This window comes from Mixophyes fleayi, chromosome 11 (genome assembly GCF_038048845.1).
Source record: "Mixophyes fleayi isolate aMixFle1 chromosome 11, aMixFle1.hap1, whole genome shotgun sequence".
Lineage (NCBI taxonomy): Eukaryota > Metazoa > Chordata > Amphibia > Anura > Limnodynastidae > Mixophyes > Mixophyes fleayi.
Genome location: NC_134412.1, coordinates 80,922,298 through 80,939,135, shown reverse-complemented (window position 1 = coordinate 80,939,135; position 16,838 = coordinate 80,922,298). Strand labels below are relative to the sequence as shown.

At 39.6% G+C, this 16,838-nt stretch overlaps 1 protein-coding gene across 1 annotated transcript; it reads left to right on the top strand.

Moving 5' to 3' along the window:
• The first annotated feature begins 7,842 nt into the window (after positions 1-7,842).
• On the top strand, positions 7,843-8,781 carry LOC142106667 (olfactory receptor 5AP2-like). The gene has a single exon (XM_075189658.1). It carries the CDS (start codon positions 7,843-7,845, stop codon positions 8,779-8,781), a length of 939 nt encoding a protein of 312 aa, XP_075045759.1.
• The last annotated feature ends 8,057 nt before the right edge of the window (positions 8,782-16,838 follow it).

Genomic DNA, 16,838 nt, shown 5'->3' with positions numbered 1-16,838 from the left:
CATTTGTGTTTTGTTGCCCAGGTATTGCCTTGGGCTGTGTGGATGGAGCAGAAGCTACAAACCCAAACCACTGGCGTAGGCATTGAAAGCTGGCTTCTTTCACTTGATGACCTCACCAGAGGCTCCATCCATTCAGCTAGGGAATTCACTGCTATTGGTTCCAGGGGCTGGCTGGCAAATTTTAGCCCCGGGGGGGCTGCAAGACCCGACTCAGCAGCCTATTAGGAACATTCTACAGGAAACCAAATGCTGGTGGCCCAGTGACCCAGCCCAAGGTAGTCCACTATGGGACCGGCACTGGGGGCAGATAACCCTCTGCCCTCCAGCCCAGCCTGCCCCTGATTGGTCCCACTGCATGTGGAACACTAGTCATCACAGTGCAGGCTTGCATGTCAGCAAGTTTATGCCAAGCCCATGACAACATTGCCCAGGTCCATCCTGTGCATGTCTGGAAGTATGGGTGGAAGGCTGACACCACGGTCCCTGATGTCCTGCTCTTCTGCAAAACAGTGCTGATGAGATTGCAGGTAATCATCATCAAGGGCTTTGTGGAACCTCCTCTGGGAAATGTAACATCCTGCTAAGCTAGAGACAAATGTGGGCAAATCTCTGGACTACCCACTACTGTAGGCATTGAAGCCTGAACATCCATGAACTTCTGGATCAGTCTTGTGCCTGGGAAGAGACATCTTTCTGCAGCTACGGATTAATGCCAGCTATGCTACAGCAGTGGAAATTGCAGAAAAGAGGGGATTCAGTAATGAGGTGGCCAAAACTGTAAGATTGATTGCTGCCTTTCTCTGTTAAATGCCATGGTATATGTAGGATTTGCAACCCATGATGCCTCCATGTAAGTCACTGAATAAGCTTGCAAAATTGATTCTTCACTAGGAAGAAGATTAGTCCAACACTCTCAAGGAGGTTACAACACTCACTGCTGGAGCTGTCAGTCTCTGAACTGGAACTGCTTGACAGGTCTGGATAGCCAACATTGCTCACCAGAACCTGAGCTCATTCACTGCTGTGAAACTATCACTGGTGTTGGTGTAGCCAGCAGAAAGTGTTATCGCTCCAGCTACTTGACCTGTTTCCCATTGCCAACTGGGACTGAGGAGCTTCTATCTGTGCTGCCTGCTGCTCCCACAAATAATGGGTGATGGGTGTTAGAAGGTGGGAGGGTGATCCAGTGAATCAGAAGGAAATTTGCTGAAATTTGCAAATTTTTATTTGAAATTCTGCTGAATCACAGTCTCCAGATTTTATGTGACTTCATAAAATCTTATTCATCTCCAGATCACAATTCATATGGACACCTGTGAGATTAGGTTAAACAAGCATTTTCAGAATACAGATTCCCCCCCAGCTATCTTTAAACACATATGAGATATTGTAGTTGATATGGGCCAGCTTCCTCTAATGCAATTTCTTCCCCTTATTAAACCACTTGCTCAGCAAATTCAGAATCCAGGACAAATGTGAGAGGGTCATTTTCTAATAAGTGTATTTATGTACATAATAACTTATAACATTAGCTTGAAAGTTTTCTAATTATTATTATTAGTAAGAAATCTACTTAACGACTGTCTTAACAAAAAGATATGCAACACTCTGGAGAATTATAACAGAAGCAGGCAGCTCCCGATTTTCTGGCCACAATTCATAATATAAGATCATGGATACAGGTCCACGCATAATATATGAAACTGATTTGTATCTGTAATTAAGATGATAGCCCAGGATTAATTCAACTCATAGTCAAGGTCACAAGCAAGCGCCTGTTAAACTGAAGAATCAAAACTTTAAAGTAAAAGTCAAAAGTCTGGTACACCGGAACAGGTTAGATAGGTGTTTAGGCACAGCAAGAGTTAATCTCCAAGTAGTCCCCGTACATATGAACACAAGAGTGCAAAGTTTGTGGTTAAAGTATAGGCAAGGGTCTGGTACTCAGGAAATCGGTAAGTACATAGCAAGAGCGAGACACCTAGTACTAAGGGCTCACACTCGGTGAACACGGTGCCTGGTTAATGTAGCATCTGAGGTGTACCAGATTCCAATGGCATAAGGAGGCTCCCACTCCGTTTTGCCACCTCTTTTTTATGTGCAGCTGAAAGCCACTGGCTGTCGCCAGCAACTGGGAACCGCAAAGCCACTACCCCAACCTCCCAGTCGGGATGGAATAGGGTTAGAGGGGCAGTTTGTAGAGCGAGATGATGAAATGAGTGCAAAGACTTTATCTTTCATTACTGCACAGTGAGATCATCAACTTGATGATAATAAACAACGTTTTCCTGGTTAACAAATATTAATAAATAATAAACATATTTTATTTATATGGTGACCCAGCACTCGTATCATTGTCTGGTTGTGGCAGTTGCGGCGGGACAAAACAGCCGAAAACCAGCACCATGCTGGTCACACTATAACAGGCAAGTCTGCAGAATGGGGACACATCCTGGCCTGCTCAGCATGGGGCTAAATTCTCTTGGGGAATCTGTGTTCACACAAAAAATACAGGCCACCCTCTTAGGGAAAAAGCGGCCCTCCTGAATGTAGGTGTTGGGGTAATAGTGTCAATCAGACAATAAATGTAATTTTTGCATAAGGCGCTATTGGTCCCAGCAAGCCCTGACAGTGTCATAATCCAATGGCATCCAGGGTTCAAAGGGACCTGTTGTCCCAGAACAAAACTATTAAAAAAACACCAGCACCATGAAAAAATACATGACATAAAGTCTCCCCCAAACCCTGTTTAACCAATGTATTATTCATCTAAATCCATGGGGATTCTTTTCTTTGGGCCTTTAATCCAAAGGGAAGGAGAAAACCACATTGGCGACTGTGACTTTTTCCTTGCTGAGCAGCAAGATGAATGCTAGGTCGGGAGCCTTGTCACAAAGCGGCTTCACTCTGATTGGTCAGAGCGTGAGAAAGCTGCTCTGATTGGTTGGTAGCAGTTAGACCCCACATTGATACAATGAAGTTTATTCAAGTTTTTTTTATCAATAATGTGAATGTGGAGGGGTGGACAGGCAATGAAACTAAAATGGACGGGCGAAGAAGAGGGGAGGAATGGATTAGCCCCCCCACTGGCTGTGTGAGTTGAGGGCTCAGCCCCGGAATTGCTATGCCAGGAAGCACAACAAATCTGGGGCCATCCTCTGTAGGTTTGGGCCGATCCTAATAAACCCAAGTTGTCCAGACCAGGACCCCACTTTAACCTCAGTCTGTCTTAACCATATACCACTGCTGTTTGTCTTGATCTTTTCTTGTCTGCATTTATTCACTCAGTTCTTTAATACTGATCGCCTCTTGGTAACTATGACTTGTGGGTACCCCTATTGCCTCGCGCCTTTTTCTAGTGGATACCAGGTGCCTCTTAGACTCCAAGCTCAAATACGTGGTTCATTCCTCATTGTAGTCCTGTAGAGCCTCAAATTTCATCAGTGAATGTGACAATCTTATAGCTTTAGAAATATTGTCAGCACAGAGTAATCTCTACTTTATAGCACCAGAGTTTTCCCACCAACTCCTCAGTATTTAGATCAGGCCTGTCCAACCTGCGGCTCTCCAGGTGTTGTGAAACTACAAGCCCCAGCATGCTTTGCCGGTAGACAACCAGTTGATAGCTGAAAGGGCATGCTGGGACTTGTAGTTTCACAACACCTGGAGGGCCGCAGGTTGGACAGGCCTGATTTAGATGTTAACTGTAAGTGGAAATATGTTGCAGTTTCACTAGAAAAAAAGTATACCATGTAAGTTTAATTAAGAAATCACATAGTCCTGACATTATTATTTTTATAGCAATATTTCAGTTCACATTTTGTAATCCGCTTTAAATATACACTGTAATCTGTTTTGAATGTGGCTTTAATAAAAAATATTAGTACAGAAATAATGAATTTTATAAAACTTAAAAACATAAAATGTGAGGTTTTAACAATATAAAGTGTTCTAACCATCGTACATAATTATTTCAAAATTGGGAGTCTGCGTCCTGAGTAATCCCTCATCTACATGATATCAATTAATGCATTTGCAAATTATTTAATGTGTTTTAATTTCTCTAGACACAATAATAAACCCTGAAGTATTTATATCTTTATTAGGATGAAGCCAAAAAAATATAGTGACAAATATTCTCTATTTTTATATGAAGCACAGAAGTAGAAGAGCTCGCATAGGGGAATCCGCCCCCGAGGAGCACTAAGCAATATAAGCAGAATATGTGTAACAACAAGTTATGTTCTACATTTCCTTTTAATAGCAAAGGTTTGTATTACAAAAACATTTGAGAAGCGTAAAATTAAAACTTGACTATCTGGAAAAAAAAATGGTTGAAGCCAAGTAACTCTCAACAAAAACAAAAACCACGGATAAAGTAAGTTGATTACTTATATATTAATTTTCATGTTTTTTTGTTGTTGTTTTTTTAAATAACTTTTAGGGCATTAAATTAAATCCTTAGATTTTCATGCAACTAAAACTATTTTAAATCAAGCATTATCGTAGACTGTAAAACGCAGATTCATTTTTATTGTGTACATCATAGCATACACAAATCAATCTAAACTCTAATAATTTATGGACTGTTAAAGGTCTAATAAAACAAAACAGCTCATGTTTCAGAAAAGTGGATGGACTGTTTGATCACACACAGAAATTCAAAACCAATTACCTGATCTTTAGTTTGTTTCTCCTCCTAAATACTCCATATTAATTTAAGTTTCAGATCTTTTGCATTTAAGTACTATAAAAGAAACTGACACCCTTACAAACTTTTATTTCTTATTATTATCATACTCGTCTTCTTCTTCATCATCATCATCATCATCATCATCGCCATTATCGTCATCATCATTATTATTATTATTATTATTATAAAAAGAAATCCTTCAAAATCACTACGCAATTTCTGGCCAAAGATGTGAATTGAAAATCATCCCAAGCATAGTATATTATCTGAGATAGAGGAACAGTGCAAATTGCAGTTGGAAGTAAAACCAATGTGCTTCAATCCTTTGTTATTACTTGTCACACCTGTACGTCCACACTCAACATTCCGTCTAACTCTCTGTCTTCCATATTTCCATCACACTTATTTAAGTATAAAATCGTAAATAATAATAATAATAATAATAATAATAATAATAGAGCTTGATATTAATTAGATAGCATTGTCATGAATAGTATGTGAAAATATGACAGAACTCTAGTATAATATAGATAGATTGAGAGCTTGTGAACAAGGTCCTCTTACATCTTTTTCTGTTTCTTTATACCCAGTCTTGCTTTATTACACTGTTTGCTCCCAATTTAGGATCTCTAATGCTATATAAATAGACGTTAATAATCGTAATCATATTTATAATATAATCACCCATTCTTTCTCACTTATCTATTGTTCTTCTGTATAGTTCCCAGTGTTGATTGGTAATGCTGAAGGACTCTTTATGGATAATCCAAATGTATCGACAGATAACCTGCAGCACTGCAGATGTGTCCCATCCACTTTAGAGACTTCTGGTTTCTGGAGTTGAAGGTATGTGAGGTTTTTTTTATTGCTCTTTAAAATAGGATCACGTTATAACTGGCAGAAAATGAATTTTGCCTATTCAAGAAGTAATTAACGAAGATCGAAGCAGTAACTCTGCAGCTTTGGACCTGCTGGTAGCATTGATTCGAACAGTTGAACCTGGATTTTTGCCAAGGCCTATAAGGTCACTGAGCAAGATGGCCATGTTTGCAGTGGCAGAGGGGAGCTATTGGGGGGGGATTGGAGGGGAGCTATTGGAGGGGAGCTATTGGGCATCGTTAGGCAGAGTGAAGACTTTACTAGAAAAGTATGTATTAAGCATTTTAATTTTGCAGAGCAAGGTTACTGAAATGAGATTAAGGGTAATAGAGGGTACAGTTTCAGGGTTGTTCTTTGCAATGCACGGCCTCTGCAAAAACATTGCACTGTGTAAAATATTTTTCTGTAAAAAATAATACAAAAATCAAACAGTGTGCCCCTTCCTCAAATCCTCAATCAAGCTCAGTGCTAGACAGCCTGGACTAATACATCATAGTCCAAATGGGGAAGGAGGAATTTTCTGTTCTTCTTTCTTGATCAAATAGGTACCTCCAAATAAGAAATCCCCTTCAAAATTACACGCCCACACACTACCAACGACTAACGTGAAATGACCATAGTCTGCCCTAATAGGGTCTTCCTTTATCAGCAGTCAATCTTAAACTTTTTGGCCACTTCTGATTGACTGGCAGAGAAGGGTAAGTCCTGGTAGTGCGCAGTGGGGTCATATTTATTATTTTTTTTGCCATTTTGACTAATAATAATTCAAGAAAATAAAATATGATTTTCCATTTGGACTACAAGGGATTAAAAAAAGAAGAACAACATATTTATTTATTTAATAAAATAATGAGCTGAGGAGTTTTTTGGAGCCTTTTATTCAGCTACATTTTATTTTGCTTTTTCTTACTCATTAATTATGATGGGCAGGTAGTTTGTTCATTTTTCTGGGACTGTTGAGTAAAATATTTGTTCAAACCTCGATCCTTACAAGTTGGCGGTGTCGATAGGAGCCCCAGCGTTTTTCTGAGTGGGGCAGGTAGCCGCTGGGATAGAGGGACAGGCTGCTCTATGCACCAGTCCCCCATCACATAGAGGCACCAGCCCTGTTTAGTCTGTGTCTGTTTTCTCCTACATCAGCAGGACACAACAGTCTTGGTCTCCCTGTGATGATGGAAACCAAATGAGACTGTCCTGTACTGGGGCTGGATGAGGATTTGGGGTAGAGGCCATGCTGCCCTTTTTTAATTATTTGTTTTCTTTATTTTAATTTTAAATTTGCATTGTGAATTGTTTTATTACAGGTGGTGAATGCAGGTGCAAATGTGCGCGGTCCATTAAAAGAGTTGTCATGTGGCAATGAAATGCGTTTCTAGACGCACTCCAAACAATGTAATATAAAAGCGTCACAGACACAAATTTGACATATAGAAACATCAGAATCCTCGCACTGTCATTGACTTATGATTCACAATTTATTTACTCTACTGCATAAATAAGGCTACATCCAGCTGTGCTTTAGGAAAAACATTTCAAAGTTTATTTAATTAGAGGGGGTAATACTAAAAGGGTCATCTACAATGCGCCTCCTAAATATTTTTTCGCCTCTCCATGAACTTTTAATGTGCACCGAGGAGGCACAGACCTGTATGTCTGCTGGCCAAGCGATGGAGGTGAATTGGTGCAGAGCCGAAGTATATTATTTCGATAGTTTCCGCAAAAAAAATTGGTGATGTTTCGTTGATGCCTACCAGGTTCAGACTTAGGGAACAAAATATTATGTGACAACAGATTCCACTTTTCCACAATTATTATGTTTGTCTGTATGTATGTGTGATAGGGGCGACCACACAGTGCGTACCACTGAAAGGAAGGGGGGAGGCCAGTTATTTTAGGTTACTTTGGTTAAAATTGAGGAGCGGCATTGTCGTTTCTCGCCCAGACGCTAAAATTTTAACTTGTGGCTCTGTGTAGGTGCTGTAATATAGTAAAAAAAAAAAATGAATACACAAAAGTAGAACTTTTTTTAAAGCTCGCAATGAATAAGAGTCAATAAGAATTCGATTTAGAGTCAATATAGCTACAGAGAAGTGGCTGTGAAGAGTCAAAACAAGGCACCATGTAGGGAGTTGCTGATTTGGAAATGATAGACATGTTTTACGATTTAAGTTGCAAACAATGTGTTTTAAGCATAATTAAAATTCCATCATTTTCTTTTTGTATCAAATGCATACCATTATCTCTATTATCTCTCATCATCTACAGGAAAAATGGAGAAAAACAAGACCACAATCACAGAATTTATTCTCGCAGGACTTGCAGAGACTCCTTTTCTGAATATCTTTTTCACCACTGCATTTATAGTGATTTACATTGTTACTGTGCTGGGAAATATATCAATAATTATTGCATATAAATGTAGCCTAAATCTTCACACTCCTATGTATTTTCTTCTTGCCAATTTCTCCTTTCTAGAGATATGTTACATCTCGGACACGTGTCCCAAACTGCTGTCAAACTCTCTAGTGGAGCATAAGTCTATCTCTTTCTATGGCTGTGTCGCACAGATGTACTTGGGATTGCTCTTTGCTGGTACCGAGTTCTACATACTTGCAAGTATGGCTTATGACCGATACAGCGCTATATGTCGCCCGCTATTCTATAACATGATTATGAATAAAATATCGTGTATTCAGCTTATCGCTGCCTCGTGGATCATTAGCGCTATAAATGCTGCAATACACACTGCACTTACATTCACATTGCCATTTTGTGGTTCTAATAAAATGAATTCATTTTATTGCGATATTCCCCCTTTGCTAAAACTGGCATGCAGCAACACCAGGGTGAATGAAATCGCTGTTTTTGTCATAAGTGGGTGCGTCATTTTTGGCTCATTTGCACTAACAATGTTATCATATACAAAAATCATCTCGACAATTCTGAAAATCAAATCGGTTACTGGTCGGAAAAAAGCCTTTTCAACCTGCGCCTCCCACTTAATGGCTGTTACTATGTTCTACGGTTCCATTTTTTTTGTATATTTCAAACCCAAATCAAAGTATGAAATAGAACAGGACAGAGTGGTGTCAGTCTTCTACACAATCATCGCACCTTTGTTAAACCCTTTTATATACAGTATAAGGAATAAAGAAATGAAAGCAGCATTTCTAAAATTGCTACAGTTGATTGTGCCTAAAAAGTACTAACGTCAGTATCTATTGCTGTATATGAGTAGACTTTTCGTGATACTCCCTATTTTTTGTTTATTAGAGATTAGATGTGTGCAGTGAACTCATTTAAATTTTGTTTTAAATCAGAAAGTGCCATATGTTTTGTCTTTGTGATGGAAAGAATTAAATCTTTCTGCATTACCAATCCATGTTTTTTTTTCACAAAATGCTTTTCATATAGTACTGCGATAAGCTTAAATGTAACATAAAACATAATGTACCATTTCTTACATTTTTTTAAGGTAATTTGCAGGGTGCAATTTGCAATTTGCAGGGTGAAAGAGGCTTTAATACTGAACATGGGAAATTCAGAAGAATGGCAGACAGGATACAAATAAGGCTACTTATGAATGAAATTCTGAATGCATCAGAGCCCTTAGAAATAAACATTTTTTAGGTAAAGAAAGGTAAACTGTCTGAAAGAAACAGGGGAAGGAATTAGGTGAATCAGAGCAGTCTAACGCTTCACATGTCCGTAAGTAACAACCTATAATAGTGTATAGAGAAGTAATACGAGTGAGAAAAGTTCTTATTTGAGAGTGGAAATGGATGGAGAGGGGAATGGGGAGTTTATTAACCTCCAATGATATAAAATGGTGTACTGTACCTTTAAGTACAGATGGTGAGTCTGGGGAGTCAAGTAATAGAACAACCAGAACCAAGGGTCAAGGGTCGTGTGAGAGTCAAGGGCCAGGAGCCAGAGAGGCAGTTGTCCAACCTGTTTGTTTTGCAACTAGCATGTTCAGCTTTGTTCCTGGACCATATAACAATGTCAGCCCTTTGTATAAATTACGTTTATTTGGTACTGCTATACTTGGGGGAAATAGATGGCTACATTTTAGTTTAAATATTTGGCTGAAAGAGAGAAAGTGGAATAAGAAAGACGTTTCTGATGAATGTGGTGATTTGTCCAGAAAAAAGAAAATAGCTGACATTCAATACACCATTTATACAGATTGAGAGGAAAGAAAAGGATGATCTTATGGGGCACTCTTGAAATGAGTTTAGAAAAATATAAATGTATATTGACTTCGTAGTTAAAATCTTTAGATAAATCTTTATTAGTACATTAAGAAAATTATCCTAGTAGCGAAATATTAAAACTTGTAATGACATATCATGTAAATTGTAACATAAACTGTTAAGAAGACAAGTGACCCTTGTCCTGCCGCAACCCTGCTCTGATTGACTGGTTTATTGATTATCAACAAATGTATTCAATTGTATCACCAGCCCTTGTACTTAATTTCACCCTTGCTCTCAGCCAAAAGAATATCTCCTTGTAGATAGCAGATTCAGTGTTACCTTTTAATAACTACAATGTATCTATAGTGACTTTGCTACAGTATAGGGCATTCCCTCATACAGCCACAGGGAAAATGTTAGCCCTCACTGGGTCTTCTAAGCTGTAAACTCCGTTATAGACATGTGTATATATTGATATTAATTAACCAATCTTGTCTGTTTATGGCTGACCTCTGTGGCTGTGAGGTGCAAGACTATCTGCACTTCGTGCCCCACTGTCTTCTCCTTATAACACTCTACTACCTATCTAAGGCGGAATAAACCGCTCTAGGTTATAATTGTCTGGCTACAGTTGAGGGCATACTGTCTGCACTCCGTGCCCCACTGTCTCCTCCTAGTCACTCTCTGCTATCTATCTATAGCGGAATGAACCGCTCTAAGTTCTAATTGCCGGGCTGTTGTATAGTTAAGGGGACTAACTGATTCAGAGCAGCGAGCGCGGTGTCCGCCGACGCGCGTTTCGCTATTAGCTTTCACTTAGGCGGTTCATTCCGCTATAGATAGATAGCAGAGAGTGACTTCTCATGCACCACTTTACCACTCAGAGTGTCACTATCACCTCCAAAACAGCCAAAATCAGTGCCTGAGAATAACACTGAGGCTAATGAACAACTTGGGCACCAGGGCCGTCTTTCCCATTGGGCACAATGGGCAGGTGCCCGGGAGCCCGTCGGAGGCAGCAAAAAAAAAAAAAACCTGGAAAAAAAAAAGACAATACTTACCCTGCGGTCAGCTGGCGATCCGGCTCCCTCCATGGTCTCCTCCTCCGTACGGCGCTCGCAGTGCATGTCGGGCGTGACGTCATCACGACCGCCCGACATCCATTGCGGAGCGCGACGGAGGAGGAGACCATGGAGGGAGCCGGATCGCCAGCTGACCGCAGGGTAAGTATTGTCTTTTTTTTTTCCAGTTTTTTGGTTTTTTTTGCTGCCTCCGACGGGCCCCCCTGGGCTGCAGGGCCCATATATATAATCATTTTTTTTAAAAAAATTGTATATATAGGGGCCCAGGTCCACTGCTGTGCCTGGGGGCCCAAGATGTTCTTAAAAGGGCCCTGTTGGGCACTGACAGTATCCTGAGGACAGTCTACGGAGGGTATCCTATAAAAGTGTCTGGCGTTTCAGACTCTGACACTAACTAACATTATACAGCAGCCTCCTTCCAAAATTCCTTAGTTACCTCCAGTATGACAATCACCATAAATAAACACAGCACCAATTATCTATGAATTATGCCTAGATTACTCGGCATGGAGCTGTCAGTGTCTACTGGAGGTAACTGCAACTGTAAAAAGGCAATCCCAACTATTATTACTTCACTAATATATTATATGTATTATAGTTGTTTCTTCCCTGGCCAGGCGTGGATGGTGCAAATAAATGTAGATTAAAACTGCTTACAAGCTTCTTAAATCCTGAACTGGAAACACTGTATAACCTGCCAGTCCTGAGCACTACTTCCGCTAGTCACCATTAATACGCTGTTAGATATGATGGGGCACAGTTTTACTGATACTATACAGGGGAAGCTAAAGTGGACATTCCTCTTAGGTTTAACTGATGATTTTTAGCAGGATTTGGGAATACACAACTGACTGACTCTTGTAAAGTTGTATTTATCATAAAGTATTTTGCTGGGTGACAGAACAAAATGGCCGACTCCCTAGGTCACTATTGCTGGACTCTAACTCCTCCACCTTACAGCTCTTATTCTTTAATATTCTGCAGTTTTTCTAGTGTGGAAAGCTGTCACTGTTCTCTGACAAACTCCTTTCTGTAGGATAATTAAGTCTATGTAAGTGTAAGTCAAACTTTAACTGTGCAAAATCTGTCTGTGAGAGAGTAACTAGCATCTCACTGCTGCAGCAGGAATTACCTCACATGTGCAGACAAACTACTAATGGCTGCCGTCTCTCACTGTATCCTTATATGACTCCTGGGTACAGGGTATATTCACTCCTGTCTGACTACTTCAGGCTTTCTCCTCACCATACCAGCTCAGTTACCTGTCACTGTCCGCCGCCCGCTTACATTTGCTTACTAGAAATCACTGGGACAACGGACTATTTATTCTCAAAGGAGATCCTGGGGTAAATGTATTATAGTCCGATTTTGTCAAGTCGCCGGAAAATCGGCGAGTTTACAGCTAAAATTTAAAGCGGCGCTGGCTTCTAAAGGTAAGTTTGCTTTTACAAGCCAGCGCCGCTTTAAATTTTAGCTGTAAACTCGCCGATTTCCGGCGACTTGACAAAATCGGACTATAATACATTTACCCCCCTGTGTTGATTGGACGAAGAGAGTCATGTGATCGCTCTTTTCTTGTATAAACCATGCTGGAGACGAGTACCTTGCCTCTGATGAAACAGCCACTCAAGGCTGAGAAATGCGTCAGGGGACACTGTTTTCGGCTCTATCTATTTGACATCTTTTTGGATTCCTATAAAACCCTGCTCCATCACCCTCTCTCTGGCAGTCAGCTGACTATCCCCATGGCTACAATGACAGCTTGTCTCACTTAGGTGGCTCTCACAGTCCTCTCCTTCTCTCCCAGCAGGTCACATGGTTACACCCCACAAACACAGTTGTCCATGTACTCTCAGATTGCATAGGGTTCCTCATCATACCACCAGATATACATCACAACCTCAAGAATAATGCAGATAGGCCTAATATCAATTTATATATTTGGTGCACAGCTACCTTGTATTACGTTTGTTAGTGCACTAGGCTTTGTGTTAATACACTACATCATTAGGCCCCTATTCTCTTTCTTCATTCTTTTCTGATGATAGCTAATACATGATTAGGGTTACAGCTTGTGTTCTACTGATGCTGTTTTTAAATAAGCACTACCTTGGTTCTCATGTAATCTCTGCCAAGCAGGGTTCCACCTCTGAAGAAAATAATGAAGTGAAAGTGATTATAAAATCCTTTATCTGTTACTAAATAAGTTGACTAAGGCTGGTGCTTCAGTTGCACACATTTAGAACACCTACATTATTCCTTGATAATTAAAAAAAAAATAACATATTTGCCAATTGATAATAAGATGATTTATAATTTGTATTAACTTGTTTGCAACCTTCTGTCTTTATTAAAATATTTTCTCGTTATAGATGGGCAAATCTCCCAAGGATTGGCTTGCAGTAAGATCAGCAATACTGGCTCCATCATTGGGTTTAGAAAATCTTTTATTACTGGTTCTGACGAAATAAATATTTGAACTATATTAGGTGTATAAAGTGTCATTCATAAAGTACATGCTTCCAATTTATTTTTGTTTTTAAAAACAATTGTATAAATTGACCTCTCCAAAAGAAGAAGAGTTTATAAATAAACCTCTCCAAAATAAATCTCTCCTAAAGACAAGGTGGATTTTCTATAGAAAATTCACCCCTAGATAGTTATGTCTTGGCCTGTTTTGGTCTCATCAGTACAGGGCAGGTTGCTCTGGTCTGCAGGGTGAAGAACCATAGAAGCAGCCTCACTGGAATGAGTAGTGATAGGGAAAATATTTAAATAAGACTTTCCAAAAGGTGAAGGGCCTTATATTAAATGGCATTTCCAGATAGCACTTCTCCTTTTAGGATTCTTAGTTAAATATTTTTTATGGGATGTGTATCCTGACAGTGTCCTTATTTAATAGGCTTGGTTCTAGTTACCTGCCATTTACCGGTGAGAGTAAAGCAGGACAAAATGAGTCTGTTGGTGGCGATGTTCTTGGCTAGAGTGTAGTACGTCCTAGTGAGAGGACACCAGGGGGTAAATATATCAAGCTGATTTAAAAGCAGCGTGTTGTATTTGGCGATTTTGAATTCAAACTCGGGTGAGTTTGCAAGATCGCAGCTTCATACATTTAGCGATTTGTATAGCTAGAGTGGGGAAAAGTCGAGACAGCGATTTGCAGCGATTGTTGAAAACGTTGATTTTGAAAGAAACTCATCTGCAGTAATTTTACATCAAATCGCTGGCTAATAACTCAGCGATTTTAAACTCGCCGAGAAAATCGCTGGAAATTCAAAATGGCAGCTTGATACATTTTCCTTGTTTGCATATATTTGAACTGACTCAAAGGAAAGCCTTGGTGGCCTTGTAGAAAAGAGTGGTCTAAAGACCCTTGCCCCAATGGGGGCCTTATTGTACAAATGGTCATGGATGAATTGACCCTTTTGCTTTTTTACAGGGCCTAAAGACTGCACCCATGTTTGATTTTTTGTGTGTTACACAGTATATTATACACGTGATTGACAGAAACAAAGCATCTCAGGCTTTCAAAAAGAAAAGAAAATCTGTGTCAACAGAAGCTGGGTGTCATGCTCTGAAAATTCTAATCAGTAAGATATTGACTCAAAGACTGCCATATTCATGGTATTTTCAGAAATCTCCTTTTATGGTGCTTATTTCAATATTTTTTCCTATGGTAACAAAAATTCTAAAATCATTTTACATAATTTTTTCTAACATATCCCATATGTGCCTTTCATTGATACGATATCATGAAATTAGTGTAAGCTTACAGTAATGGCTTTCTCACACAGGATGTTGTCACCATCCTTTAAATCCTTCATCAACAGGCGCCATGACCACAGCGTGGTTTACTGTGGGCTGAAGCCACAGCTAAGAACTCCAGAAAGCTACTGTTGGTGGAACACAGGTCATATTATTATTATTATTATTACCATTTATTTATATAGCGCCACTAATTCCGCAGCGCTGTACAGAGAACTCACTCACATCAGTCCCTGCCCCATTGGAGCTTACAGTCTAAATTCCCTAACATACACACACACACACACACACACACAGACTAGGGTCAATTTGTTAGCAGCCAATTAACCTACCAGTATCTTTTTGGAGTGTGGGAGGAAACCGGAGCACCCGGTGGAAACCCACGCAAGCCCGGGGAGGACATGCAAACTCCACACAGATAAGGCCATGGTCGGGAGGTGAACTCATGACTCCAGTGCTGTAAGGCAGAAGTGCTAACCACTAAGCCACCGTACCGCCCATATTCAGGAATTAAGGGGCAGGCATGTAGACCCTAATTCCCTTCCTGATCACATGAGTGGGGCAGACTGAACTGGGGGGCAGGGAGCATCTGCCCCCCAGGCCTGTCATATAGTGGGCTACCTTGAGCTGGTTCAGTGGGCCACCTGCATTTTTGTTACTTTAAAATGTTCCTAATAGGCTGCTGAGTGGAGTCTTGCCCCCCGGGCTAAAATTTGCCAGCCCTCCCCTGCACATGAACAGAATGATATCTATCTATCTAAAAATCCTAGTGATGTGATAAAACAAGGTAAAAAGGTGAACACAATACACAGGCATAAACACTTTAAATAAAAGTACATATGTTTGGTATCTCCATGAACACTAAATATCACAGAATAAAATTAGGATTTTATTTAGTGGCTTGAATTAATTAAAGTAGCATAAAAAAAATGTGGAAAATGCTTTCCTTTAAAATGTTCGTCTAGTTTCCTTATGTAAAGAACATAAATAAGAGAGATGACTTATTACTCGACTACGGTACATAAAGAAGACAATCTAATTCTCTATTTATTCTATATTTTTCAGGTCAATAAAACAAGAACACAAGTATAATTATTTCATAAGCATTGCAAGTCCCTCTTTGACAATTTAGCAAAACACTGCCATGTCTGTGATATCCAGGGAATTGTCCCCGTTGGACCACGAGGCAATATAATAATGGATAATATGTTATATTAGTCAGAAATGTTATGACAATGAAGCAATTATCCTATTCATCTGCTGTTCCAGATCCATTTATTACTGTCTTCTTCTCCCTTATGTTCATGTTCAGTGAAATGTCGGAATGAAAAAACATTTTATTATACACCAAAGGGTGCATTTTGAAAAGAGTAGATACTCTAGACTTCTGTCTGCGTCATTTATCTTTTATAGAAATGTCATTTTAACATATATGCAGCACAAATAACAGCGTGTAGACAAATAGTACAATTCAGTTTTGAATAGTAATGTTGTAACGTGTTAACGAAGTTACCAGTATTCCTATTCCTTCATGGTGTGGTCATCAATATTGACGATATGTTAAAAAAGCGTAAGAAAACAACAACATAGTCCGTGGAGCTGTACAAACATGAGATGATCACTGTACAGGTATAATACTAAACACTGACGTTACACAGAAACTTAAGGTAAGAAGATGCTTTCTGATGTGAGTTGGGGCCTGAAAAACAGTAAAACCTGGGGTCATTTAGAAAGTGAAGGCGCAAGTGTTGGTGCGATATCACAAAATTGTAGTTGGGGACTGAGGACCTATTGTTACAAAAAAGTACATAGATGTCTGCAGCAAAATGCCATATGCTGTGAACACGGCATTCCGCACAACTTTTTATTTATTTTTTTAAAGAGATTTGAAATATTAAATTCTTATTTTTCAGGAGGCAATCCTAAACAGGGGTCAAACCAGCAGTAAATTGGGTGACAAGACACAGAAAAGTGTAATGAGAAGGTTTTAATAAATGTGATAGTAGGCTGTGTTTTGTGGTGATCTTTTCAGTTGTCCAAGACGTTCCCAGTCCCACTTTCTAAACCCCAATGATTGTACACATTGGGTCTGAGTCATTAACGAGAGCAAAGCATAAAAAAAGGAGTAACTTTGCACCTGGGCAAAACCATGTTGCATTAGAGGGGAGAAGTAAAATTAAAATGTGGGGACAGATTTATAGTTGGGGTGGGGCATGTCCT

Excerpts from the sequence above, each read along its gene's own strand:
- LOC142106667 (XM_075189658.1), top strand. The coding sequence starts at position 7,843 with ATGGAGAAAAACAAGACCACAATCACAGAATTTATTCTCGCAGGACTT.